This window comes from Berghia stephanieae, chromosome 2, assembly GCF_034508935.2.
Source record: "Berghia stephanieae isolate SIO BIC M18660-M18661 chromosome 2, UCSD_Bste_1.3, whole genome shotgun sequence".
NCBI lineage: Eukaryota > Metazoa > Mollusca > Gastropoda > Nudibranchia > Aeolidiidae > Berghia > Berghia stephanieae.
In genome coordinates this window covers 21,642,081-21,669,146 of record NC_088361.1, presented here as the reverse complement: position 1 = coordinate 21,669,146, position 27,066 = coordinate 21,642,081, and the positions used below count along the sequence as shown (strand labels likewise).

The window sequence follows — 27,066 nt, the reverse complement described above, 5'->3', positions numbered from 1 at the left end:
TATGGACATTATAGAGTAATAGATGTACTCAATGCGCTTTACCGTGGAACACGACGACACCGCATATGTCGGATGATACGAGATGCAACACGATTCATGTAATGCGATATTATCACATCTTTTCGAAAGAGGACTAGAAGAATGCAGCTGAAATTATCTCTAGCCCCAAATCCTCCATCAACTGCTGAAATTTGCAACAAAATCTAAATACAAATATCGATCGATTTAAATTACCCTCATTTTGGCAAAGGCTCTCAAACCTAGGACTTGATTGTAGATTTCGCGAAGTCCTAGAATTGAGAGTTTTTTTTTTTTGTTTTTTTTTTTTTTTGCTAAGATGAGGGTCATTTAAATCGATCGATATTTATTGAAGAACGAGTTTTCTGACCAAATTTTTAATAAATGTGACCCTTCGTCTCAAAACGGTATTATGTCGGAACGAATCATATGCTTAAAAGCCAAATTAAATGTTAAACTGGCCAAAAATATGAATTGTTGGCATTAGCACCCTAAACTATGGTATCCATTCTCCTCAATAAAATATACAAACTCAACACAAGTGATATTTCTGGCTATAAATTCAATTTTCAAAATCTTAACCATCCCGACTTAATACCGTTTTGAGGCGAAGGGTCACAAATACGTGTTTGTTTTTGTTTTTTTTCCAGATTTCGGCAGTAATAAATGGTTAAGTAACCGACTCTTTGAGTTCGAATAGAAACGTTTCTATTTTAATACGGAATGGGACATTCTTTTATATAAAAAATAGTCATTGTTTTTAATAGTCCTATCAAAGCAAAGAAAATACAAAAATACAAAAACATTCGGTTTCCAAATTAAAATCACGGTTTCAGTAACAGTGTCAATATCAATCACTGAAATTCATCATGGTTAACAAAAAATATATGAATACTACTCATAGTCCTCCTTTTATATTTATTTATTTATTTATTTATTTATTTATTTATTTATTTATTAACTTTTTAGATATTTATTATTTTATCTTACAGAATGAGGACATCATTTCTCAGAAAAAAAAAAAATCTCAACCCAAGTGTTTGCTCAGGTCTCTCATGTCCTGATTGCATGGGTGTCTTTTTGTCCGAGCTCTTCCGTATATCGATTTGAACCAACCGAAAGGGGTACTTGTAAAGCGCTTTGAGCACGTTTAGTGGACATTGCGCTATACATGCTCTTGTTTTTACACTTTTCTTTCCGTTTGACGGGTATTTAGTAGATATGAAGATTACTATAAAAAAACATTGGGCATAGGATTTCATAGAGGCTCGTTTGGTGTAATATTAATCAACTAGGAAAGATCTGAGTTTGTGCGAACTTCTACCCCCCCCCCCCCCCCACACACACACAAAACAATCATTAGATACATCATATTTAAGTTGGTATCAATAAAGTTAAGAATTATTTTCATTTTTCAGCGATTTCAGTTCAATAACCGTTCAACTGCCCCCCCCCCCCCCCCCCCCCCCCCACCTCGTATGTTACATTCTTAGTATAGGTATGGTATCGAACAAGAAGGGCGGAGACTAACTTTGCGATAGAATCAAGCCATATCGAACATGAGAATCCCATAATGAATCACTCCCGGCCAGGCGGAGTTGTCGTACCAGTAAGGTCGCGGGTTCGAACCACAGACTACAAGGAGGTCCTGTGTAATTTGTGCTTCGAACCCCCATCGCCGCCGCGAATGTCTTCCTTCACTTTTCTGAGGGAGACAACCCGATATATTTTTCCAGTGACTGGTCAATGCCAAAAACAGGAAACGGAAGTAAGGCTAATCTATCATTCAATTCCGACTTTTTTTTGCACAGAAAACGTTCACGGATTATCAATCGACTTTTTCAAACGAAAACATTACAACCTAAAGCATAATTTATTAACCAATTACCATCTATTTCACAGAAGGAATCATCTCAAGCATGAATCCGGTCTTGGGGTTGACAAATGGAAGTGCTGTAGCGGTATGTCTATTTTCCCCTTCCTCTCCATTCGTAACCTATTTTCGATAACAAGTGGAGAGAGTCTAGAGTCTGGCTAGGTTGTGCAGTTCTAGAGCTGAGGTAGAAATCTAGATCGCTTAGAATGGCTGCTGTAATAATACTGGTTGATTATTATTAATTATAGGTAACGATAAAAGATGCGCTGTGATTAGTGATTATCCCCAGGGTCCCCAGACAAGACACCTGTCCCAGACAGTGTCTGGGAATAATGAAAATTCGTTATTCCCAGACACATATTTGAAACTCCGCTCTTTTAAACAATTATCCACATTCCAGAATATGGAACGTTTCCAAATGCACATAGAAACAAGGAAAGTTCTTAAAATATCTATAATAAAAACATAAAATTACCTAACCAACATTAAATCAGTTGTTGCTAACTAGGCTACATACACAATATGTGTCTACTTCGAAGTGGGTGTCATGGCCGAATGGTTTAGTCGTCTGCCCTGGAAGTTTTACCAGAATCGACATTGTGGGTTCAAATCCTGGTTCCACCAATTTTTTTTTTTTTAAATTCCGTCTTCTTTTTACGGAACGTTGCAAGGGATAAATGTCCCATCCATCCTCCCCCTTTTAATTTTAGGTTTAGTTAAAGGTACTAGTACTAGGTTTTATTTTTCCCCGCCTTTGGGTCAGGGAATATTTGAGTTGTTTCCCTTAGCACGAGGAGCTTTCGGAAGGCCTCCCATTTAATCGTTAATCATGTCTTTTAGAAGAAAATTTTTAAAATTTGAATTCTGCTACTTCTGTTTTGTTGTTTTTAATGTAAATTGCACATTAGCAGAAGAAAAAAACCAAGGTATACAGATGTTTTCCTCTTATAGTTTTTTAGTGACTCTTGTTGCGATTAACAAATTGCTGTATCGATATCTAGTGTTAAGTTAGGTGTCGCTCTATTAGAGTGATATCTAGTCACTTCGTTATGGCCGATAATTCATTTTCATCTCCAAAAGTAACAGTTAGATTTCAGAATTTTTTATTTAGGCACTTTTGTCAACAGAATGAAAGGGCCAAAAATAAAGTTCCAAAAAACATGCCTAACCTTACTTTTGGATCTTGGATAAAAGTTTCCAAATTTATGATGGATGTTACTACCCAAAATCAACCATTGCAAAAAGCTCAAAATCTGTGTTTGAGAATTCCCCTCTCGATAAGATGACCACTGGTTAAAACAGGACGTTATGACATGGAAAAAACAGGGTTAGTTTCCGGCTGTCTCAATTAAAACATACTGCAGCCCCCTTCAATTTTGATGTGAAAGATAATGCAACAGTGATTATATGAAATTGTTTTATCAAATTTTAACCCAAACTATCGCTTCACTTTTCCAATGGCTAATTAGCACCTGTCAATGGGCTGAAATCAGGCTAGGCCCACCTACAGCCTACTTTAGGTCTATTTTTGGCCCTTTACAGTTTTGGTCACTATTATTATAGGGTTAATTGTGAACTTCTTATGTGGCTAATCATATTAAAGGACACAAAACAAGCATTTTTAATGTATTTCATTCAAAATTCCTGATTATAAATCTCAGAAAGCAGAGGCTCCGAATCATTCCGCTTATTTGGGCTACAATCCGCATTCAAGGCCTAAATTTCTGCATTTCAATAGAGGGAAATTAAAAAAAAACATATCTAGTAAAAAAGAGTGTTTAAAAAAAGTCTGAATTATGGTCTATTTCGTCACCATCTTCTATGGTCAATCAATACACATAGTGTGTGCAGTTGATGTCTGATAATATTATATATTAAGGGGTCAATGACCTTGAGTTATTATTATTATTAATAGATTAAATTCCCTTTATTCATCCCATAGGGGAAATTTGTCTCTAGAGTATATTCCAAGGCCAGATTAAACCAAGAACGGAGAATAAATAATAAAAGAAAAGACAACTCGCTCAAAAACAGAACAATTAATCACAAGGAAAAAAAATAAAACAGAAAGAGAGATAGTGTGAAAATCTTGTTCAGAAACCGAAGAAAATGGAAGGCAATTAACGAAATGTTGAGAAAAAAAAGATGTCGGGCTTTTACCCATTAGCAAAAGAATGTGAATTGTATCAAAAATATGGTCTTACCCACTTGGCCCTTTATCGACAAAGAACTGTGTAATTTTAAAGTTTTTAAACAGTGCAACCTCTGGATAACAGAACGACACCCCTGAATACAATAACCCATGGATAGTGACATTGACCTCTGATCCCGATTTTTCTTTTTGCTATATATTATGATAATAGAAATCCCAAGATAGCGACATCAATAATGCGATCCAAGCATTTAACACCGACGCTTGATACACAAAAAATGTAGCCAAATAGGTAGTAATATCATGTCCAATCAGCGCCATCCCATACTCTTCAACAATAAAAATCCTACTCATAGCCAAGGAGATCGCTTTGTTCCCGACTAATCATAAATAATAATATATGCATATTTATATAGCGCCTTTCGTCGAAACCTCAAAGCGCTTTTTAAAAATAAAAAAATTTAAAAAAAAAACAAAAAAAAAACAATTCAACCAAGGTATCAAAACAATTAAGAGCATAAAAGGGCATCAATACATCATCAATATAAATGTCACATACAATACATTTAAAATTCAATTAAGTAAATATTTCCTGAAAAGATACATTTTCAGGGCTTTTTTGAAGTCTATTGAGCTCGAGCTCAGAACTAGTTAGTGTTGGCATATACATACTATAAGAGTTTCTGGTGACTCTTACTCTTACCTTATTCCAACTTGTAACCTGTAACAATTTCTTTTTTTTTTTCAGGCTGTGAATCTGGGTGAGCTACCAGTACAGGGCATTAAAAAGTTCAATGGTAAGTAGTAGCATTTGCGTCATTAAAAATTTTGAACAAGTTTTTTTCGACAGGGTTGACATAGTTTAATAAATTACTTCACCAGAATGTCAGTTTCAGATCTTCATCCTTGATGTTTGTTGATGGAAGGATGGAAAGAGGAATGCCTCATCACCTGAGTCTTCATTTTTATTGTTATTTTTAAAATTATATTTTAAATATTTTTGGTGCTATATTATTTTTCTTGAAATGTTTCTTCCTTTTTTTTATTTGCGTGTAAAAGTGTTGTATGTCCAGTGAATTAACTTTCCCCGACCTGCTACATCGTTATTTTGTATGTACAGTTTTATTTTTTTTAATTTGGGGGGGGGGGGGGGGTGTGATTTGAACCAAGTTTAGATTTTTTTTTCTTCTGGTACATATTCATCAATTATAATTAGTGAAACCATCATGTGTACATTTTACTGAGAGCTGGATATATGTTCAATTCAATTGAATTATACCAACGTGTAAACTATGCCAAACATTAGACACTCATTCTGAAATATTATAAGGTAACAATTCATATGCATAAGGATAAAAAATTAGGGGTTGACACATCTATTTAAAAAAAATAATTTTTCACCCAAAACATAGATATTTTTTGTTAGCTGCAATGGCGGATCTGTTATCAATCAAGTCCTCTTAATTCATTCAACTCTAGCCCACTACCGCCTTCTTATTCTTATGGTATGTTGTTATGTTTTGCCTGTTTATGTGGTTCTTTTCTGATCAATTAGTAGTTCCATTTATTAGTTGTGTGTGTCATGTGTTGTCATTTGAGTTTGAGTAGGTACAACCATGGGTGCAAGATTTCTGTCTTTTTGAAATGGATTTTACTTTCTTTCCGACCTCTAGATCACTCCTTCATAATACCAATCTGATGCAGAAGGTCACATTTCAAAAATTAGTTTCTCAGACTTTTTGAATATGTTGGGAATGGATTTCAGGCTTTTAAAAAAAAATTAATTTTTTGGTCTAACTTACATCCATGGTTACAAATTAAAAGAAAGAAAAAAAAAAACAACAAAAAACCTAGAACTGACTCCTTATCCTATCTATGTAACAAAGTTGCATCTCTTAGAGTTGCCAACTGCAATCAACGTATAATATGTGTGTATTCCTTTTACTGTGTTGTATGATTTTATATATCTAAGGATTGATTTAACCTTGATGTTATTTTCAGAGCTGCCAATTGATTTTTATTCCTTTGACTATCCTGTTTGTGTGTGTGTGTGTGTGGAAGGTTGCCAATTTTCCGTTTATTCACGGAATTCAGTATTTTATAAACTCTCGGTATATTTTCCAATCACCTGCTAATGCTAAACGGAAAATTAAAAAGCAATTACACAATATCTTTTTTACTGGAGTTCTACGCACAGAAAGGGGTCTGTCAATGTGTTTGTGTAGAAGTTCAGTAAATTTTTGCCTCCTGAATTGGCAACCCTGTGTGTGGGTGTGTGTGTGTGTGTCCAATAAACAATTGGAGAGGTTTTAATGGTTGTTTATGGAATATTTCTTTTTAATTGAAGATTTAATTATTAATTCGTAATGTTTCATGTATTTACATGTAGTCTAAACAAAAATTGTGAGTTTGTATTGCATATAACAATTTTGTCTATTTTGTAAAGTTTGTATAAAAACATGCAAAACGTTTTATATTTCATCCAAATTGGTCAGTAACTTTAGAAGTTAAATCAATTTAAAGAAATTTAGACTTAGAAAATATAGCCATCAGTAAAAGTCTAGTCCAAAGTACGATTTTCTGATCAGTGCAGAAGCCAAATAAAAATATTCCATCTCTTCAAATGGGGAAGATTTGCCTATTTCTGATCACAAAAGGAAATATAGAGCTCCAAAATGGAAAAATGGCTGTGATGTCATCATCATCATCATCAATATTGCCTTTTTCACCCAGGGTCAGGGTATAGGCCACAGACAAATAATTTCCATCCTTCTTTATCTTGAGCTAACTTTTTAAAATCTCTTTCCATGTCTTATCACTTTTCTGTATATCAGCTTCTTTAATTCTTCTCCATGTTCCCCGTGGCCTTCCCCTTGATCTTCTGCCCAGAGGGCTCCAGTCCAATACTTTCTTTGTTATTGTAGAGTTATTCTTTCTAAGGATGTGTCCAATCCACCTCCACCATCTTCTTCTTATTTCCTCTCCCACTTGTTTCTGCTGTGTTCTTTTCCATACTTCTTTCTTAATTCTATCCATCCATTTTATTCTGAGTAGCTTACACCTGTTTACGAAAATCAGTATCCTCCTTATACATGCCTGAATGCATTCCAAGTTTCACATCCATACAGTAGGACAGACTTAATGTTTGAGTTGAAAAGTCTTAGCTTTAGTTGATGGGAGATATCCTTAATTCTCCAAACTCTGTTCAAAGATGTGAATGCAGCCTGTGCCTTTCCTGTCCGTGCTTTCACCTTTGTTCCATGCCTCCATCCTTGTCAATTATACTTCCGAGATAACAGAAAGTGTCAATATCTTCAAGTTCCTGGTCTTTTACTTTGATCTGCTTCCTTTGGCGTGAAACTATCCTTAATGCCATTAATTCTGAGAGGCTGTTTATAATTGTGGTCTTTGCTTGCATCTGGTCCTGGGTGTGGGACAGAAGAGCTAGATCATCCAACTGTGGGCTGTGATGGAAGGAAACGAAAATGGTCTAAAATGTGAAACTTTGTTCAAAATGCTACAGTTTAGTGGGACGTGGTGCAAGATTTCCGGCTTAATCCAGATTTCCGTCTTTTGAAACTAGAATACCCCATGATAATACTGTTTTCAAGCAGAAGTTCACATTTCAAAATAAGTTTCAGGCTTTTTGGATTTGGTGGGAATAGATATCAGGCTTTTTGGATTTGGTGGGAATAGATTTCAGGCTTTTTGGATTTGGTGGGAATAGATTTCAGGCTTTTTGGATTTGGTGGGAATAGATTTCAGGCTTTTTGGATTTGGCCTAACTTACTGGCATCCACGATGGGGAAAAAAAATCTCTTCTGCATTTCGTACTAATAATTATGATAATGGTAGTGATACCTAACAATATGTATTAAATAATTTTTTTAAAACTAATAAAATGCAATGCATTTGTTCATGTTGTCACAAGAACATCCATCAAGCAGAGACTTAGTTACTTATCCAAACCAGCGACCAGCTGAGCTCTAGCCCTTCGGTCTCGTGCCATGACGTAGACGTTTGACGTCTTTTGTAGTAGTTCCATGTGACTATAAAGTGTGTTACTGATGCTTGGATTTGGTGGGAGGAATGTGCATCTCATCAAGCAGAGACAATTTCACCTCATTGTCAGGATGTAAGACTAGAAATATTAAAAAAAAAATTAAATCTGTCTTCACATTACTTGGATGTTGAAAAATAAATTGGTATATGATATATGTGTGCCCAGATATTTACTAACCCATTTAAAGAAAAATCCTGTAAACAAAGGAGAAAAAAAAATAAAAGATAGTTTTGCAGCATGAATTTGTTTCTCATTGTCCTTGGGTTATATTTGCTGTACAGTAATAATGTAGTTTATTTATCTTTTAATACGATCATGTCAAGACTAATCTTTCACCGTTCATCTAGAGAACGCTTATGATGTTTGTTTTTTTACTTCTGATGGGGGAAAAATGATTGGTATGATTATTCATATGCTTTTTTTATGTTGTGTTAATTCTGGTACAGTTGTAACTTGTCAGTGCTTTGTGAGGTCGGCAATGTCCTTGTAAACGTCCAAAGACAACCTGATATTGGACTGCCATATAACAGTATTGCATATGTCAAGTTTCTGGTTTGTTTCTGCTTTTCCGAAGTCTTTCATCCCTTGAATTTGACAAGATGTTACATCAGAGATTGCGAAATGATGACTGGAAACATTCTATTAGATAAATATTTGTGTTCATTTCCTCAGACCAGGGCAACAATAACCTGAGTTGCTTTAGGACTCTGTAATAATAATAATATATCTATTATAAAGGGGAGGATTTAGAAAATTATGAATTGGGGAGGGGGATTAAGTCCATTATTGTTACTCTTATTATTTTATCTTAATAACTGGCAATGCATGTTTGAAAACAATGGGAGGGGTTGATTGTTAATTAAATGGGTGTTTTAGAAGATAAGTTTTTGATAAGGTATATCATGATTTTATTCAATAAGATATTAGAACTTTGAAAATTTGAGCGATAACCTGAAATTGTCTTTGTGCAAATAAGCATTATCAATCATAGGATTCACCTGATGCGCCAATAGAAATGCTTGTCTTTAAAATACAAGATCACCTTTGACACGGAGCTAATAATGCTTTTGTTCGATTTTGGTTTCTTTTTATTTTCAGCCAAAATGAAGCAAACCGTGGTGTCTTGTTTGGAACACCTGATGGCAAAATGTTCTAAATAATGGATAGGATGAAGTGATCCTTGACTTTGCAGGACTCTAAAACGTTTAACCCCAAAACAAACTTATTACAATATGATTTAGGCTCTTATAGTTGTGATATAAGATTTGTTTGATGTAAATAATATCACTTAGATATTCTCAAAACGCATTACCTTCTGTAAAATTATTATATTGCTAGAAGTCAATCATTGTACTGGGATAGAAATGAAGTCATTAAACATACAAAATTTTCAAAAGATATTAAATTGAATATTAAGTAGTTGAAAGACATTAAACTTAGCCACTTTTAAATAAGTGAAATACTGTTACAATGTACTACCTACTATACTAGCTTGGGAAGTATTAATCATTTGCAGAAGTGAAGTGATGGAAATTCTTCCTTTGTGTCTATATTTCAGTGGAATCAACAAGATATTTCAGGCATGGCCTTCGGAAAAGTTGACTCACGAAATGAACGGGTGCCTTTTGGCTGAGGCAGGATTCATAGTTTTATGTGGCTTTTTGGTTACTACTGGAATAGACCCAACCATTTGCTTAGATGATAGAAATGAAAAGATAGAATAGAAATTAAAGTGTCTAATATTCAATGAAAAAAAATCCTTTTACTTGCACATAACAACCTTGTTATTATTTTATTCTCTCTATTATTTAATGCAAATGATTTGGTCGATCTTTGTTTAAAATTTTTTGCTGAAACTGCAAGATTAGTTTAGGCAAATGGGTCTTATTGTAAAAAAATTATTTTTTTTTGTTTTTTGTTTTTTTGGTGAATGAGTTTGATAAAGATTTATCATTTGCTCGTCAGTACCTTGAAATTGAAATGGTATATTTTAAACCTACGGATTTAGAAACAAAATAAAAAGTTTTTAATTAACATTTTTCTTAAAATTTCAGATTCCGTATTTAAATATGAACCTGTGTAATGGTTTTACTAAGATCTATGTTGATTCAGGTGTTGTTTGTATGATATTTTTCTTTCGTTCTATGAACTCAAAATCTATGTTTGTACTTGGATATTCAACAAAACAAAACAAATCTATTCTTGTCACATCCACTCTCTGTTTGAATCTTTATTTTCAGTGAAGTGCGTACTTTTTAAGATGGGCATTGAATGAATGATGATAACAGAAGGAACGCCTACCAATGAAATGTCCTTGTGGAACCATTCTTGCACTGATTCTATTTTTTCTCCCCGTCTCTCCTTCCCCTTTACATGTTTTTTGAATTCATGCCATGTTTGTAATTTATTTTGTAAAATGCATGTGTACTTTGTTCTAGTCTTTTATAAGATTTCAATATAAACATCTTCCAACATTATTTTTAAAGTGATTAATCCTTAAAACTTATCTCTTAATATTTCTAGTCATTGAAAAGTTCATGCCACTAAACGTTTGAGCTGATCGAATGTGCTCCAATATTTTCAGTTCTGATCCTTCATTGTATTTTCTCTGCGATATGCTAATAACTTAGTGTGAGGTTATAATAAACGTTGGGATAGAACTTTGTGAATGTCCATTTTGAATGATAGAATTAGTCCATGCTGCGTGAAGGTAAGTTTGAATTCCAAGGAGTTCCAGCATCCCCTGTGCCCAGTGCCAAGAAAAAAGGTTGCCAGTTGTTGTGTGGCGGTTACCATGAGTAATTCTGTATTTTTTTTTCTCTTCTTTTTTTTCTCTGTATATTTCATGCAGTTATAAAAAGTGATGTACATATAGCACACAAACCGCCAGCATTTTGTAATGAAGGGCATGATCTACTGTGTCTTCAGCCCTACAACAAAACACAATCGGGGTGTACTACTGCGGATTATAGCTCAGTGGAATTGGTAAACCTTGTTTAATGTGGAATATCTTTTTAAAATTTTTTTTTAAAGATGATGACATATCCTTTTTTTTTTACATTCATGTGTTCTGATCCTATTGACATGCCATTATGCATGCATAAAGTCGCCTCCCTTTGCCTATCTTATTGGAGTTTGATTTTTTTGGGTCTGATTCTGATGAATAGGCAACTGTGCAGTCTTGTAGTGTGAGTGAGCACAGCGACTCCTTTTGAGAGTGATTGGTTTCCAATCGGTGACATTTATTCAGTATTTGGCCGATTTCCAAAAAACTTGTCTGTACTCACTGGACTGTCATTTCACCCGATATCTTTTGCATCATGTTTTACAAAGCATGTCTTCTAGATGGTAAAATTTATTATGATTGGTTTTTCATAAGTTTCTGATTTTCCTACCGATAGGTTCTGGAGATGGTGGGTCAACCAGTTCACCCAGTATGGGGCTGTGTTGGAGGGACCCGGTGCGAAGAGGGATGTCAAACCGTTTACCACACCAAAGTTGAATGCAGTCCAGGCAGAAGACATTCAGAAAGCCAAGAAATATGCCATGGAGCAGAGTATCAAGAGTGTCCTTGTCAGGCAGACCATTGCTCATCAACAACAAGTAGGCACAATACAGCTTTATAGTTAAAATTAACCTTTTTTTGGATATATAGATGATTATTGTATGGCTAGAATAGCTCTATGACAGGAATTAACCTGTAGATATTTGACTAATCAAAACATGGAATTTGTGGCACACCTTCACACCCGCTCGGACAAACATAGTTGGTTGTTTATAATAGACATGTAAATTCTCAGTCAATTCGTCAAATTCAAATATTTTTAAAAAGGAAGGAAAGAAATGAAGAAGAAAGAAAGAATTCATGAATCGTAGTCGAATGACCGTGAAGTAATTAGGAATGTTCCACAGCGCTACGCATAGCTCAAGGGTCGTTTATATTTACGATGGACATATTGCCAAGGCTAAGTAACGCTTCTTAGAATTGCGGTGTCTGAACACACCCCAGTGTATTTTCACACAGCCTTCGTGAAATTATCTTTTCGCTTTCCAAACCTGTCGTGATCCCAATGGTAGCCAATTTTAACTGAGTCGCCGAGCGATAAATTTCACTGTTTCTTCCAAGCCAAAATTGACCACATTTACTAGAAGCTAAAAGTATGAAAAAATTTAATGCGAAAGCCGGAAGTGCGTTATGAAGACACCTGCCTTCAAATCGAAAGTTATATGATTGCTACAAGCACATATCGATTGCCTCACGTTGTAAACCAACTGGTTGACCGTTTCTTCACTGATGTGGGTACCTAATTATAAGAAACAATTGTAAGTAGCCGAATTAATTCCCACGTAAATTATTTTTCTGCCATTGTTTCGCTCAAGTGAGCTTGCTGTTCACTATTCATCTCGATTCTTTAGATTTTTCTGATACGATACGAAGAGTTTCAGTGAGGTTCAGACTCAGTCAATTTTTATAGAGCTGATTTACATAGACCTGCATGTGTGCCGACAATTGTCGGTTTTCCGACAATCACGGTCGTTGCGATCTCCCAGATCACATTTTTTTAATTGCTAAAGTAATCTGATTGCGAGTGATGTCAATTGTCGGAGTGTCTGCGATCCCCAACTCGACAGACGGCGAGCAGTCAAGTGCCGACGAATGGGCATCGGGTTGCCGACAATATTGTCGGCACTCTCAAGCGCTCATTCGGCAATTATCGGGAAACTTCGCTAGTCTCCGATTTGACCGCAACTCTTCACAACTCTTCACTGTCTGAAAAACGAGAAGTGTGTCGATATAATCGAGTTTGCGCAGTTCGTTAACTTTCGTTTTCATACTTTCGGTATTCCATTCAAGTAACTTTTGTTTGTTCAATTGAACGTTGCTACATTTCAATTTTATTCGCTCTATCAATCAACTTTCTGGATTTGTCGTTGTATATTTTACATTATTTTTTTGTTATCATGCCTGAACAATTCTTTGACCGTTCGTCAGATCTGAAGTCAGTTGAGAATGGTGTTCGAAATCTATTCAAATGGGATCTGGAAGAGAAAGGCTGCACCAATAATTTTCTTTCGGAGTACGTGAGAAAGCCGGCACAGCCGGGTGCTGCATTTAAAATCTTTTTTTTGCCAGTGGATTAAAGTCAAATGATTGGGATGGTTATTGCTCTTTAGTAAGATCAATTATTCCAGGTTAAAAACTACTGTGGGGGGTCCGATTACGGTGGCAAAGGAAAATCATTCATGTCATAAAGAGGCATTCTCAAAGTCAAAGTGAGTAACACAAGAGAAAAAAAAAGAAGAAAAAAACAACTCAGTCGTTGCGGCTGTTTTCACTGCTGAGACAGAGACTCGTCCTCTCTCCAAGCTTCACAAGATTTCTTAACTCACTCAACCCTAGCCCTAACTGAAACTGATTCCAGTCTGTAGGTAGACAGGTGCCGATTAGCCATTTGGACAAGTGAAGCGCAACTTTGGGTTAAAATTTGAATAACACAATTTCACATAATCACTGTTGCAATATTTTTCACAGTATATGAACGGCTCTGGTATCATTTTAAAGGGCAGAGATCAAGATTTCTTTTGATGTGATAGAAACCAATGTTGACATATTGTATCAAAAATTATAATTTGATAAAAATAACGTCATTTTAAAACTTTTGAAATCTTTTTCAAAATTGACATAGCAAAAAAATAAAAGTGAAGGCATCTAGATAATTCATTTGTCTATGTCTATATCAAATTTCATAAAGATTGAAGACAGTGCAATATGTTTAATGTTGACCACAAGTGACCAACCCTCTTTTTTTCTATGATAAAATCCCGTTTTAATCAGTAGTCACCTTATCGAGAGGCTGTCCAGTGGGGGAATTCTCAATCAATTTTGAGCTTTTTGTAAGAGTAAATTTAGAGTAGTAAAATCACCATAACTTTGGAACCGTTTATCCTAGATCCAAAAGTAAGGTATCTTGTTAAATGGTTTTTGAAGGCCTATCTGTCTATGTAAAAAAATAATTATAAATGTTTATTTTTGAAAAAATATCAAACTACCACTCTACCTCCATGCTGTCTCTTTTCCCTATACTATAAATTTTTGGTACTTTTTTAACATTTTAAAATAAATATATTCGGTAGGACAATCCAAAAGAAAATGTATATGACTAAGTACTGAGTTACAAAATACAAGATCCGGTAAGGCGATATGTGTGAAAAAGTTCAGACAATTTGGTCAGGACTCACATGCAGGTCTATTTACAGGTCTATTATAAACAATAATGTGAATGAATTCGACCTTTCTCTGATCATTGTTATTGTTTTCATAACGCTAAATGGGTTATCAAACGATTTTTTCGATCATATTATAAACATTTAAGTCTACACATAGATTTCTGTGTTGGTTTTATTGATCAATTGGTAGAACAGTGTATATTTTACTAAAGACACATTCACATACTATTAATAGTAAAAGCTGTGTAGTTTGCTATGTGTCACTGTCATTGTTTACATTATGATGACTGTCCTAGAGGCGTGGTTATCTAAGTGTCTATTTAATGAACTACTGAGAGCTGATTTTTTTATAACATCCGAGTCCAATGGTTTTATCTCTCTTCAACATAAAAGGGAAATTTTTTTTCCCCATCTACAATACGCAATGCTTTCTTGAATTCTCGAAAAACAAATCAATAAACGTTTTTCACCTATGGATAAAATCAATTTTGTACTTGACACATGGTTTCCTATATATTACATAGATCATTTTCAATCGCAAACATGTATATATTGGTATCTTTTCTATTTCAGCAAATGCAACAGTTCCAAAATACAGTACAACGGCAGCAGGCAATGGCTTTAATGTGCAGGTAATTTTTGATTTCTTTTATGATCCAAATTTTTTTAGGGAATATGTATGTCCAACAGCGCTGAAAGAGTTAAGATGAGGTTAGAGATACTTCCTATCACCAAATTTGCACACTATCTGATATGCCGTGTCAGGATTTCTCTGACATCCTGGTTTAACTAGCATTGATTGGGTAGCTGGGTCTAATATTAACTCTTTCGAGTTCACCCTCATTGAAATACGAACAAATATGTTAAATTTTCCATGCATATGAACGAGAGAGAGAGAGAGAGAGAGAGAGAGAGAGAGAGAGAGAGAGAGAGAGAGAGAGAGAGAGAGAGAGATCAATAAGTACATTTACTCCTCGCACACAAGCATGAGAGAGAGAGAGTTAAAATGTGATCTGGCAGAGATTTGTTTATGAGAGACACTTTTCTTTGGGGGGGGGGGGGGGGGGGTAGCAAGCAAGTGTTATTCTAGAATCTGAGATTAACTGGATTGTCGTCATTAAGGCTTTAAAATGGACTATTTGTGTTTGCTGCCAATTTTTCTTATGTTGTTCCCATAGTGGGCAGGAGACGCTTACTGTCTTCTATCCCTCTATAGCTGCTTTCCAATTTGCCCTTTGTCTTTGTCTTGGAATGAGATTACTTGGTTTTGACTTGGCCCTGGCCGGGTGATCTCAAACTATTGCACAATGATAGTATGCTCTTGGAATCTACATCTATTCCCTATTTGTACCATTCCCCTTTTGTCTTACGTTTTCTAGGGTGCTTTAATGGTAATTCTAGAACTTATATACTATCCCATTTTCTTCCTTTTTACTGGCGCTGTTATGACCTAAATGCTTTTGTTTTTGTGTCTTTGTTAATTTTGTTAGTTTTTGCAATTTATATCACTTAACATATCATGAGAATCATGCTATCTTTTTATTTTTATTATGATTTAAATTCCAGGATATATGTAGGCAGCATTAACTTTGAAATCAAAGAGGACACAATCAAACAGGCATTCCTCCCATTTGGTCCTATCAAAAGTGTCAACCTGTCCTGGGACCCTGTCACCAATAAACACAAAGGCTTTGCTTTCATAGAGTATGAAGTGCCAGAGTCTGCACAGCTCGCATTGGAACAAATGAATGGAGTCATGATTGGGGGCAGGAATATCAAGGTATGGTTTTCTTTTCATTTTAAGCATTTTATCAATAATAATAATAATAATACTTTATTGCATCCCAAAAAGGAAATTTTTTGTACAGTCGTGTTATAATTTACACAATAAGATAAAAATACAATGGAAATAGGTTGTATATATAAAAGAGGAGCAGCTCCACAACCAGAGCCGCGCTTTATAATATGAATAATTTCAACACTGTAAAATAATTAAAACTGTCAGTATAAATTGAAAAGATTGCAAAACAAATAAATTAATAAATTATTGTTTACAGTATTTGAAAGTGAAAATGCGAAATAATTGTATAAAATTATTATTACTTGTTGTTATAGAGCCTAATGCTGGACTGCAGAAAATATTTTCAAAGCACATCTTTTACTTAAGCATATTTTATTTTGAATAATCAATTTCAACAATTAAAAAAACAACTTTGAATCTTCTTTCTTTCTTTTCCTTATTCTTTTTCTTTTTTTTTTCTCTTATTCTTTTCTACACTTTTTGAACATTTTATTATCATTGATAGGTCCATAAATCATTTAAATGTACAAGTTCATATTCTATTTGAAAGATGTTCCTTATTACTTGATTTCCTATGAGAAATCTATTTATGAACTCCTCTGACCTTGTCTCCCCTGTTAAATTTTGTTTTGTTGTTTTAAGTGCTTGATAGCAACATCTAAATATTTCTGTGCTGTCTAAGCAATGTCTTTAAAGAAGCCAAAATGTATACGTCTCATAAATACTTCTTTCTCTATGACAGGTTGGTAGACCAAGCAATATGCCACAAGCACAGCCCATCATTGAGCAGCTTGGAACAGAAGCTTTAAATCATAATCGTATCTTTATTACTTCAATCCATCAAGATCTTACAGAAACTGACATTAAAAGGTTAGTTTTTCTCTGTTATCTCTTTAAAAGATCTGTTATTTAAAGACCTGGATATCGCCCCCTACACGCCTACACGCGAGAATATCCAAAGCTAAACAAATTTTAAGGAGTGCATTGTAATGCTTAACAAATTGGACCATTTGTCTAATATTCACCTTTCAATCCTCACTGTTACAGATTTAAAATTTCAGTTCTCTACTAGGAACACAAGATTACTCGATTAGGTCATCATGCACATCAAATCTATGAATCATTGATTGTAAAAGTTCATCTGAACAAGTTGGCGTTTTAAAACTAAAGTAAATGGAATATTCAATATGAATTTATGTTTGTGTTGGAATAGCAGACCTGCCAACTGTCCTGGTAAAACTGGGATCCATCCAGCTTTAAGGGGTCAAATCCTACTGTCCTGAGTTCAAGTCTAAAGTCCCGATATATGTATGGGTACTGTATATAATATACTGAATTTATGTAATCAATGAGAGGCCCTATCATCGTTGATTGTGATGAAAACAAGACTAGAAGCATTTCTCAATCGACTTGGCAGATACACTTTTCTAAAAGTGCTACTTCTGACTCCTTGCAGAATTAACATTGCGTTGTTGATGCGACTTGTAAATATTTACATAGGATTCTTAATGTTTTGATGAGTATAATTTATAAAATAAATTTTGTCATAAAATGTAACTATTTTGGTTGAAAAAAATCCCGGGTTTGTTTGCAAAACCCCAGTTTGTTTTTTTTATTTACCTCACAGATCCCAGATTGGCTGGTGAGGAGGTTGGCAGGTCTGGAATAGCTTTAATTTTGTCTTGTTTTAGATATATATGGGGGTCCCGATAGCTCAGTTACTAGAGCAGTCGCTTCACACGCAATTGCTTGCTACCCTTTGGATAGGATGCTAGTCTATAGCAAAGTACTTTCCACCAAATCTTAACAGACTCAGCTATCCATCACTTCTGGGTGAACAAGAGTGTCAGGAAAAAAAAAAAAGATTCAACTGCACCCGGGTGCTTGAATCTTTTTTTTTTTTTTCCTGACACTCTTGTTCACCCGGGTGCTTGAATCTTTTTTTTTTTTCCTGACACTCTTGTTCACCCGGGTGCTTGAATCTTTTTTTTTTTTTCCTGACACTCTTGTTCACCCGGGTGCAGTTGAATCTTTTTTTTTTCCTGACACTCTTGTTCACCCGGGTGCAGTTGAATCTTTTTTTTTTTTCCTGACACTCTTGTTCACCCAGAAGTGATGGATAGCTGAGTCTGTTAAGATTTGGTGGAAAGTACTTTGCTATAGACTAGCATCCTATCCAAAGGGTAGCAAGCAATTGCTATTGTCCATTTCACGATATAGAAACCGGGATAAACTCAGGCCCCATGGGCCAAATCGCTCTGAAGAACGAATATTTTGTTTTTTTAAGATATGCATATCATACATTGACAAGCAATGAAAAGGTAAGAGTAATCATGTCAAATCCTTGATTTGGTGCTTTAATTTTTACTCCGCAGTGTCTTTGAGGCATTTGGAAAGATCATGACTTGTGAACTGGCAAGAGATCCAAGTAAACCAGAAACACACAGAGGCTTTGGTTTTATAGAATATGAAACCAATCAGGCATCCGTCGACGCTGTCACATCCATGAATCTGTTTGATTTAGGTGGCCAGTACCTTAGAGTTGGAAGGGTGAGCATTTCTAGTGTATATTTTGCATGTGTGTGTGTGAGAGAGAGAGAGATTTGATGCATATTATTTCTCTCTTGTCTTTGTCTTGTGTGTCATTCTATGAGATATTTAGGACAATTGACTGGATAAACTGGGGCCAAGTGGCTGAGAGGTTAAAGCATTGCACTGTGACCAGGAAGGTCACAGGTTCCAGGCCTGCTTCAGGTGCTTTTGTTTTTTTTCCTTGGGCAAGATTATTAACCCCCAATTTGCTCACTTTGGACAACACGGGTGATTCTTGTTGACATCAGACATCCTGTTTGATGGATTATTTATATTCCTTCATGGAATGCCTAGGTGACGGGACATAATGGTGTCGTTGCGAAAGTGCATAATTTTTTATTTTTTTTACTGGATAACCTAGCTCTATAGACTAACTAGGTCTAAAGGACATCGGTGACAGTTATCCAGATAACATTGGAACTATCTATCCCAATTTGGCAATATGGAGCAGTGGGGAAGAGGAGAAAAAAAAAAAAACAAACTTAAAAGGAGACACAGGCCTTCACAATTCAACAATGGTTTTCACTGAGCAAAAATGGTTTACTCGCTTTGTATCAAGTAGTATGAAAGACAGGTTTATTTTTGTGTTAGAACTCCACTCCATTCCTCATTCCAATTGTAAATGTTGCTGCTCGAAGCTCGAAGAAATAAATAATATGAAATGGAATGTAAGCTTCAATTTTATTACAAGAACAGATCAAATGAACGTTTAGGGTTTCCCCTTTGTCAACAAAACAGGATGAATTAAACCTTACAGATGAAAGAGATGTGGTAGTGGTGTTGTTATGATGAATAAATAAAACATTGGTTGGCAGGAAATAGTATACTCTTTTGTAAGGAAGCACAAGTTAAAATAGAATAATAGATATTTCAATATATAATTTTCTGTACTTCTCCAAAATCTAAAATATTTTCCCACTGTTATTCTAGGCCATTACTCCACCTGACGTGGCAGCAACACCCTCCATCCCTCCAGCAGCCATGCCCACAGCATCAGCTGTAGCAGCAGCGGCCATCACAGCCAAACTCACAGCCATGGATGCACAGCAACAAGCTTTGGTAAGTCTTTGTTCGACAATAACAATCAATTATGAGGCAGGGATGGATCTGGAAAATTTTGTTTCACATAATGTCTTCGAACCTACCTACAATTATGAAAGATTTGTAGAATTAAAAAAAATTTTGGCTCCAATTTCTGAACTTCATGAGCATCTCTAAGTCATTATAACTTATTGAAAATAAAGTCGATGACAGTCAACCGTATTTTAAGGATTTTGAATTATTTATTCTTTGTAAGGGTAAATTTTTTAGTTCTATAGCAACTACAATCTTTATCTCCCAAGAATTACGAATTTGTGTTAATTTATATCAGGGATTTTATGTAGCATAATGATATAATAATGCGTTACTATTTTATTTCATTTCTTATCTCTCACGTGACGAATTCTATAATTTCGCTTATAGAACTCTTTTTCATAATGCACAGACCTCATAATCAAAACTGTTATTATAATTTTATTTTTCTTCTTTCTATTCAGGCTCCCCCAGGACTAGCCCTACCAACTCTGGGTGGCAATACAGTTATGAAAACCACGGCCACCTCTATAGCCATCCCACCCACTGTCCCAGCCCATCCATCCATGCCCAAACCTCCCATAGCACCCCCTGTCCCCCTTATGTCCTTGCAAACATCCCCAGTCCTTCCCACGCTCCCTGCAGCCAACCCACCCGCCATCGGGCTCAACGCTCTCCCACCCACACTTGGACTCGGTCAAGGGGCCAACCCAGCACTGGCCGCTGCTATGGTTAATGCCATGGCCATTAAGAAAGATCCTACCACTGGTCAGCTGACCATGACCACGACAGATCCTGGAATTGGAGTGGCGGGCTTGATTGCCCCGCTACCCCCGGCAGAACCAGAAGAAAAACAGAGCACAGACGAATTGCCACAGACGTTGGAACAGCAAGAGAGTATGGAGATCAGTGGCAGCAATGCAAGGCACATGGTTATGCAGAAGTTGATGAGGAAATCAGACGTGAGTTTGTCGTGTGCAAATTGACAAGCAGTAGATCCAGATTTGTTGTTGTAGTTGATGCAGACTCGACACTCTGTATAAAATTGCATTTTGTTCAAAATATGCCGAATATATGAATATGAAATAATGTAATAAGTGATACAGATTTTTAGAGGCAAGACTGATCTTTATGTGATTCTTCCTTATGTTGTGACATTTATTGGTGAAGAGAAAACATTAATAAAATAGGCTCTGTTCTTTTGTAAAGTATTAATAACAAAAGACTCAATTTTCTGCTATTTAGCGGAAATACGCTATCCCTGGGCTGTTCCGAATAATTTTGACCCCCCCGGCCCTATTTAAAACCCCAAAAGAATACATAGTGACAGTTTTAACTATTCAACAGTGTTGAAATTATTCATATTATAAAGCGCAGCTCTGGTTATGGAGCTGCTCCTTTTTTATATATACATCCTATTTCCATCGTATTTTTATCTTATTGTGTAAATTATAACACGTCTGTACAAAAAATGTCCTTTTTGGGATGCAATAAAGTATTATTATTATTATTATTATTATTATTATTATTATTATTATTATTATTATTATTATTATTATTATTATTATTATGATATTTTTCTATTTCCATCACAGTGTCGAGTGATGGTGTTGAGAAACATGGTTGGTCCAGAGGACTTGGATGACGACCTGGAGAGTGAAGTGACAGACGAGTGTGGTAAATTTGGAAGCGTGATTCGAGTCATCATATATCAAGAAAGGCAGAGTGAGGAAGATGATGCCGAAGTCATTGTTAAAATATTTGTGGAATTTTCATCACAAGACGGTAAGTGGATGGTGGCTCGTGTGAGAAAGAATCAAATTAAATTCTATGTCCTCATTGTGTCAAATTGAAGTAGTGAAATTTTTAAAATACACGGTTAAATTCCATCTTTTTTTTTTTCTTTCTAATGTTCATATTCAAACTCACTGAATTTAAAGATGACAATTAGAAATTTCCTAGCCTTATTTATTTATTAATTTTTTAATTATTTTTTTTTTGTAGTTTTTATTTCTGATTTAAAATCTCTCCTTATTTTCTTTTTAAAATTACTTTGGATTAAGTTGCAGCTTTAGTAACAGAAAATTAGACACTGACTCTACCAGTTATGTGAATAAATAGGGTCTCAGTGGTGTTTTTTTAACTTTTTCTTTTAACTTTAGAATAAACTGAAACTAAAGAAAAGATCAGCACCAAAATTATAGATTTTAAAAATTAAAGTTTTAATAAAATGATATAAATTGGTATAACATTTTTGCCTCTCAGTACAAAATCATTTTACAATAACAATTTACCACTCTTTTTTCTCTTTCTTTTTCATTTTTAACAGAAGTTGAAAAAGCCTGCAATTCTCTCAACGCCCGTTTCTTTGGAGGTAGAGTGGTGACAGCAGAGAAATATGACCAGGATATGTACGATGGCAATGACTTGTCTGGATGATTCTGACACAGTCTTTGTTGGTTGTTGTATGTTTTCATTACTGTGTACACACCTTGTCTACTCATTACAAAAACTGTGTATTCAGTAGACATTGCCAAACGATGATGGTCCATTGATGGTAAAAAAAAAAAAAATCCTCTTTTTTTGGTGTCATAAAGCATAACAGCCAACTGGCCAGATAAAATTGGGGCTGTCCCGATTTGGCAATCTGGAGAAAATGTTAAAACGACAAAACTGTTACTGTTCTATGTATGGAAATGACGCTTGCGTGTCCCAGAATTGTGCTTTCTTGACATGCAAATTAAAACGAGGAACAGAGAAAGCTCTAAATTTAAATAATGTTATATAATAGTCCGAACATACTGCTGTTTTGGGACATGACGGTATTGTGTGTTACGGTGTCCCAAAGTCGCTCTTTGAAAAGTTGGCCGCTATGATAAAGCGCTTTTTCATGCTTTTCAAGGTGTATTTTATCATCATGAAATTAGGATATTATAAAGATGTGTGTATGACTTGTGTGCTTTGGTAGGGACAACTGGAGTTAATTCCATGTGTTGATGGTAGTGAAGGAATGTAACCACAGTGAGAGAAAGTAGAAAAGACCCCATTGTGAGTCCAGATCCACATTTTTGTTAGATGTTATGAGTGTCTTCGGTCTGCAATGGCTTGGATTTGCAAAAGGCCCCACGGGCCCATCACTGCAAATGTTCTATTACGATTACAGTCCAATCAAAACAGGGAACAGTCACAGATTACTTTGACGAGCAAATGCTTTCAACACTGTTTTGAACGTTTCCGAGCATTCAACATTCGTTATGTCCGGTGGCAGGACTTTCCAATCATTTATTGTTAGTCTACTACCATCATACCCAAATAGCATCTTTGTAGAATGGCTTGCTTTAATGATGTTGAAGAGATCTTTTTTTTTTTTTTTTTTAAAGAATTCATTTATATATTTTGTGTATTCATTGTAAGATGTGATAAACACAAAATGATGCTAAGGCAAACTTTACTTATTGAAAGAATGATTACTAATTACTCACATATTATTGTCACAGGTTGGTCTTAGTACCCAGGTCTTTATTTGATTATTGGCACTGCAGTTTTTCCACGAGAAAGCTGTGGAATTTATGAAACGTCCATTATCATATAGAGGGAAACCAGAGTGTTTACTCATAGACAGTAAAATAAAGCCTGGAATGCAGTAATTAAAATTTAAAAAATTGATATTAAAATGAATGTCTTTATCTTATTCCCCAAAAATTTATTTTTGGATACCAAATTTCCCTTCCTCTACTAATTTTCAATTTTCATGTATGACATCTACCTGAATGTCAATTTAATGGTAGTCTCGTCGTTTAGTTCCTAAAGTTCCCCATGGATTGAGTGGTAAAGAAATGGCTGTCCACTCTAGTTCAGGTCCTCAGATTTGTGGCAAAAACATCCGTGTATTCCAAGGACTCATTGCAAGGAGGGGAGGGTCTATTTTGTTGCCAAAGTGTAAATGTTTCATGAAGAAGTACATGTCATTTTATATATTTATAAACGTAAATTTTTTTCTTCTTCTGAGATTGCCATTGAATCATTGAATCCATTAGATGTTGTTTTATCAGCTGTGATATGATGGAATAATCATGGTCTCGGCTTTTATTAAATATTATAGATAAATTGATCCAGTATTAGGTTTTAAGTCAAATACTCTCTGCCTGGCATAACAATACATTCATAAACGTGTATCAATTTAACGGTGTTAACATTGGCAGCAATAATGTTATTGGGACTTGTGGATGTCACACATCTACCGCAGTAATCTTAGACTGGCTTTCAGTAAGGAATTCGGGATCTCCAATTTCTTCCTTGGACTGGCTCACTAGCCTATAGTGTCTAATTGATACAAAGCTGCTAGAAGCTGTGGACTGTAAAAAGTAATTAACAAAAATGAATATAACAGCTTCAAAAAAAGTACTAAACACAGTACATCTCGGGCTCAAATATTCTCTGCTTCACTGTCATCAATCTGTTTTTTTAAAAGTAATAAATTCATGTTTTTATTGGGGTTTTTTTGTTGTTGGCTGAAGAATGGTTTTGAGCCTGAAACATTTTGTGTTTGGTATTTTGTTCTTTTTTTCAAGCTGTTGTATTCATTTTCGTTAACTAACTTAGAATAATGCTGTGGATAGATGAATGCTGATTGATTTTAACACAGTATTGACAACCCTGTACATTTTACTTCAGACATCAAATCAATGTTAACCGTCTCTTTGCCACTCTCTGGTTAAGACGCTTGTCTATCGCAAACTCCTTCCTTCTTTGTCATCTAGTCACAAATGATGGCACTTTGATTAGAATGATGATGTTAAAAAATGACATTTATGTACACCCCATTCCTAGTATAAATAATGTTGAAATCTAAACAAAATTTTGTGATTGAATGATTGTTGAACGAGTGTGTGGACGTGTTGAAATTAGATTGATGTTGATGATTGATATTATAGACTTCAGGTCTCAGAACTTTCATTTCATGTAAATATGTACATCTATCACCTTCCATTTTGTACAAATTCATTTGGGTTTTCAATAAATCCAGTTCTGATAGATTTAAGCCTATTTTGTCCGTTGTCCATCTTTTACTGGTTGAAATAAATACTTTTTAAATGTCTTTATGGATGCTTTTTTAAAATTTCAGTTTGTCATTTGTATACATAATTACTTGGCTTTTACTTCTATACCTTCTTGGTAAATTAGATGTGCTAGATTGGGGTGCTCAACTTCGTATGGCAGGGAGGTCTTTGTTATATCTCCTGGGGTTCCTGACCTATCACAGTGGGCAGCTGGGTGGGGTTCCTGACCTCCCAAAGTGGGCAGAGAGGTACATACCGTGTCTTCTATTCCCTTGTACCTGTTTTCCAACATGCTTTCTGTCTTTGTCTTGGAATGAGACCACTTGGTTTTGTCCTGGTCCTGGCCGGAGTCCTAGCTGGGAGGGAAACAGTCAAATGCATAGTTATTGTTTTGGGAGATGATATTTTTTTTCCTTGTAAATCATCTCTCTGTTATGTATTATTATTTTTATTTTGAATGTATAATGTAAGAGTGTATTCCTCTTTGTTGGATTTTGTGCTTGTGTCTGGATGAGACTTGTAGAACTAAGTACATTGGTGGTATGCTCTTGGAATCTACATCTGATCCCTATTTGTTTCCAGTTCCCCTTTGTCTTACTTTTTCTTGGGTGCTTTAATTGTAATTCTAGAACTTTTGACTATCCCATTTTCTTCCTTTTTACTGGCGCTGATATAACCTAAATGTGTTGCAGGCGCTGTAAAAGTAAAACCCTTAAAAACGTGAACAGTGGGCAGGGAGGTACTTGCTGTGTCTTCTATCCCCCTGTATCTGTTTTCCAATTCTCTGTCTTTGTATTGGAATGAGATTACTTAGTTTTTTCCTGACCCTGGCCAGTCCTTGGCTGGTAGGGAAACAGTCGAATGTATGGTTATGGTTTTGGGAGATAACATTTTTTTCCCTTGTAAATCATCTCTGTTATGTAGTTATTTTTTTTTATTCTTAACATATTTGAGTGTATTCCTCTTAGTGGGGACTTGTGCTGGTGTCAGGGTGAGACATTTAGGTGATCTCAAACGAAGTACACTGATAGTGTGCTCTTGGAATCTGCACCTGTTCCCTATTCGTCTTACTTTTTCCTCAAGTCCTTTTAATTGTAAATCTAGAATGTTTTTACTATCCAATTTTCTTCCTTTTTCCTGGCACTGATATGACCTAAATGTGTTGCAAGCGCCGTAAAACCCTTAAAAGCAAACAAAAAAACATCCATAGCATTAGTATATTGGTGATGGGTGGAATTTCCTGCTGGTCGGATGAATGTTTGCCGTCTGCTGTCCCTGGGTAGGTGAATTCTTCAATAGTTCACGGCTTAGCCATCTCTTCTATCCCATTTTATAATTTATCAGTTCTATGCTGCTTTGTGCCCTTGTTCTGGCTGGATGGGGTTCCAGACCTCCTATAGAGGCAGGGAGGTCGTTTACTGTGTCTTCTATACCCCTATACATCTGTTTTCTAATTGCTTTTTGTCCTTCCTTGTCTTGGAATGAGATTACTTGGTCTTGTCCTTACCCTTGCCAGAGTCCTTTGCTGAGGGGGAAACAATCAAATGTGTCCCGTGAGTTTTGGGAGACGATATTTATTTTGTCTTGTTAATCTGTAATGCAGTTTTATACACAATAATTTGTAAACATTTGAGTGTATTCCTCTTAGTGGGGACCTGTGCTTGTGTTAGGATTAGACTATTAGGTGATCTCAGGTTAAGTACACTGATAGTGTGCTCTTGGAATCTACATGTTCCCTATTTAAACCATTCCCCTTTGTCTTACTTTTTCTTGTCAATTGTAAATCTATAATTTATTTTGACTATCTCATTTTCTTACTTTTTAATGATGCTGAAATGATATAAATGTGTCGCAAGTGTCGTAAAACCCTTAAAAACAAAACCCTTGTTCCGGAACGAGACCATTTATGTGGTTTCACTTGGATCCTGTCAAAGTCACATGGCAGGAAATTTGTCAGAGATGATGTTTTTCTCTACTTTGTTAATCATCCCTCCATTAACATCTTTTCAGTGATGCCAAAACTCCGGTTTCACCGGAAAAAACTCCGGTCTGGAGCAAAAAATTCCGGGCTCCGGGCAACTTCTGTCAAATTCCGGTGAGGTCAATTTGTTACAAGGATACCTTCCCCCCCCCCCCCCCCCCCCCCCCCCAATCACACAAATCTTCATCACTTGCCTCTAGTATTACAACCATCATCACTAC

General features: G+C 35.5%; 1 protein-coding gene across 3 annotated transcripts; it reads left to right on the top strand.

Moving 5' to 3' along the window:
- The first annotated feature begins 1,782 nt into the window (after nucleotides 1-1,782).
- On the top strand, nucleotides 1,783-24,902 carry LOC144964485 (poly(U)-binding-splicing factor PUF60-like). Of its 3 annotated transcripts, none has more exons than XM_078898850.1 (12): nucleotides 1,783-1,979; nucleotides 4,795-4,843; nucleotides 10,961-11,094; nucleotides 11,511-11,712; nucleotides 14,911-14,969; nucleotides 15,904-16,117; nucleotides 16,881-17,008; nucleotides 18,514-18,688; nucleotides 19,661-19,789; nucleotides 20,269-20,766; nucleotides 21,400-21,589; nucleotides 22,134-24,902. In XM_078898850.1, the coding sequence occupies exons 3-12, from the start codon at nucleotides 11,009-11,011 to the stop codon at nucleotides 22,241-22,243; spliced, it is 1,791 nt and encodes a 596-aa protein (XP_078754976.1). In that variant the 5' UTR covers nucleotides 1,783-1,979; nucleotides 4,795-4,843; nucleotides 10,961-11,008; the 3' UTR covers nucleotides 22,244-24,902. The 3 variants fall into 3 exon arrangements, with proteins under 3 accessions (XP_078754976.1, XP_078754977.1, XP_078754975.1); XM_078898849.1 differs by having other exon boundaries at nucleotides 1,789-1,979; nucleotides 9,208-11,094; XM_078898851.1 differs by lacking the exon at nucleotides 10,961-11,094 and having other exon boundaries at nucleotides 1,786-1,979.
- The last annotated feature ends 2,164 nt before the right edge of the window (nucleotides 24,903-27,066 follow it).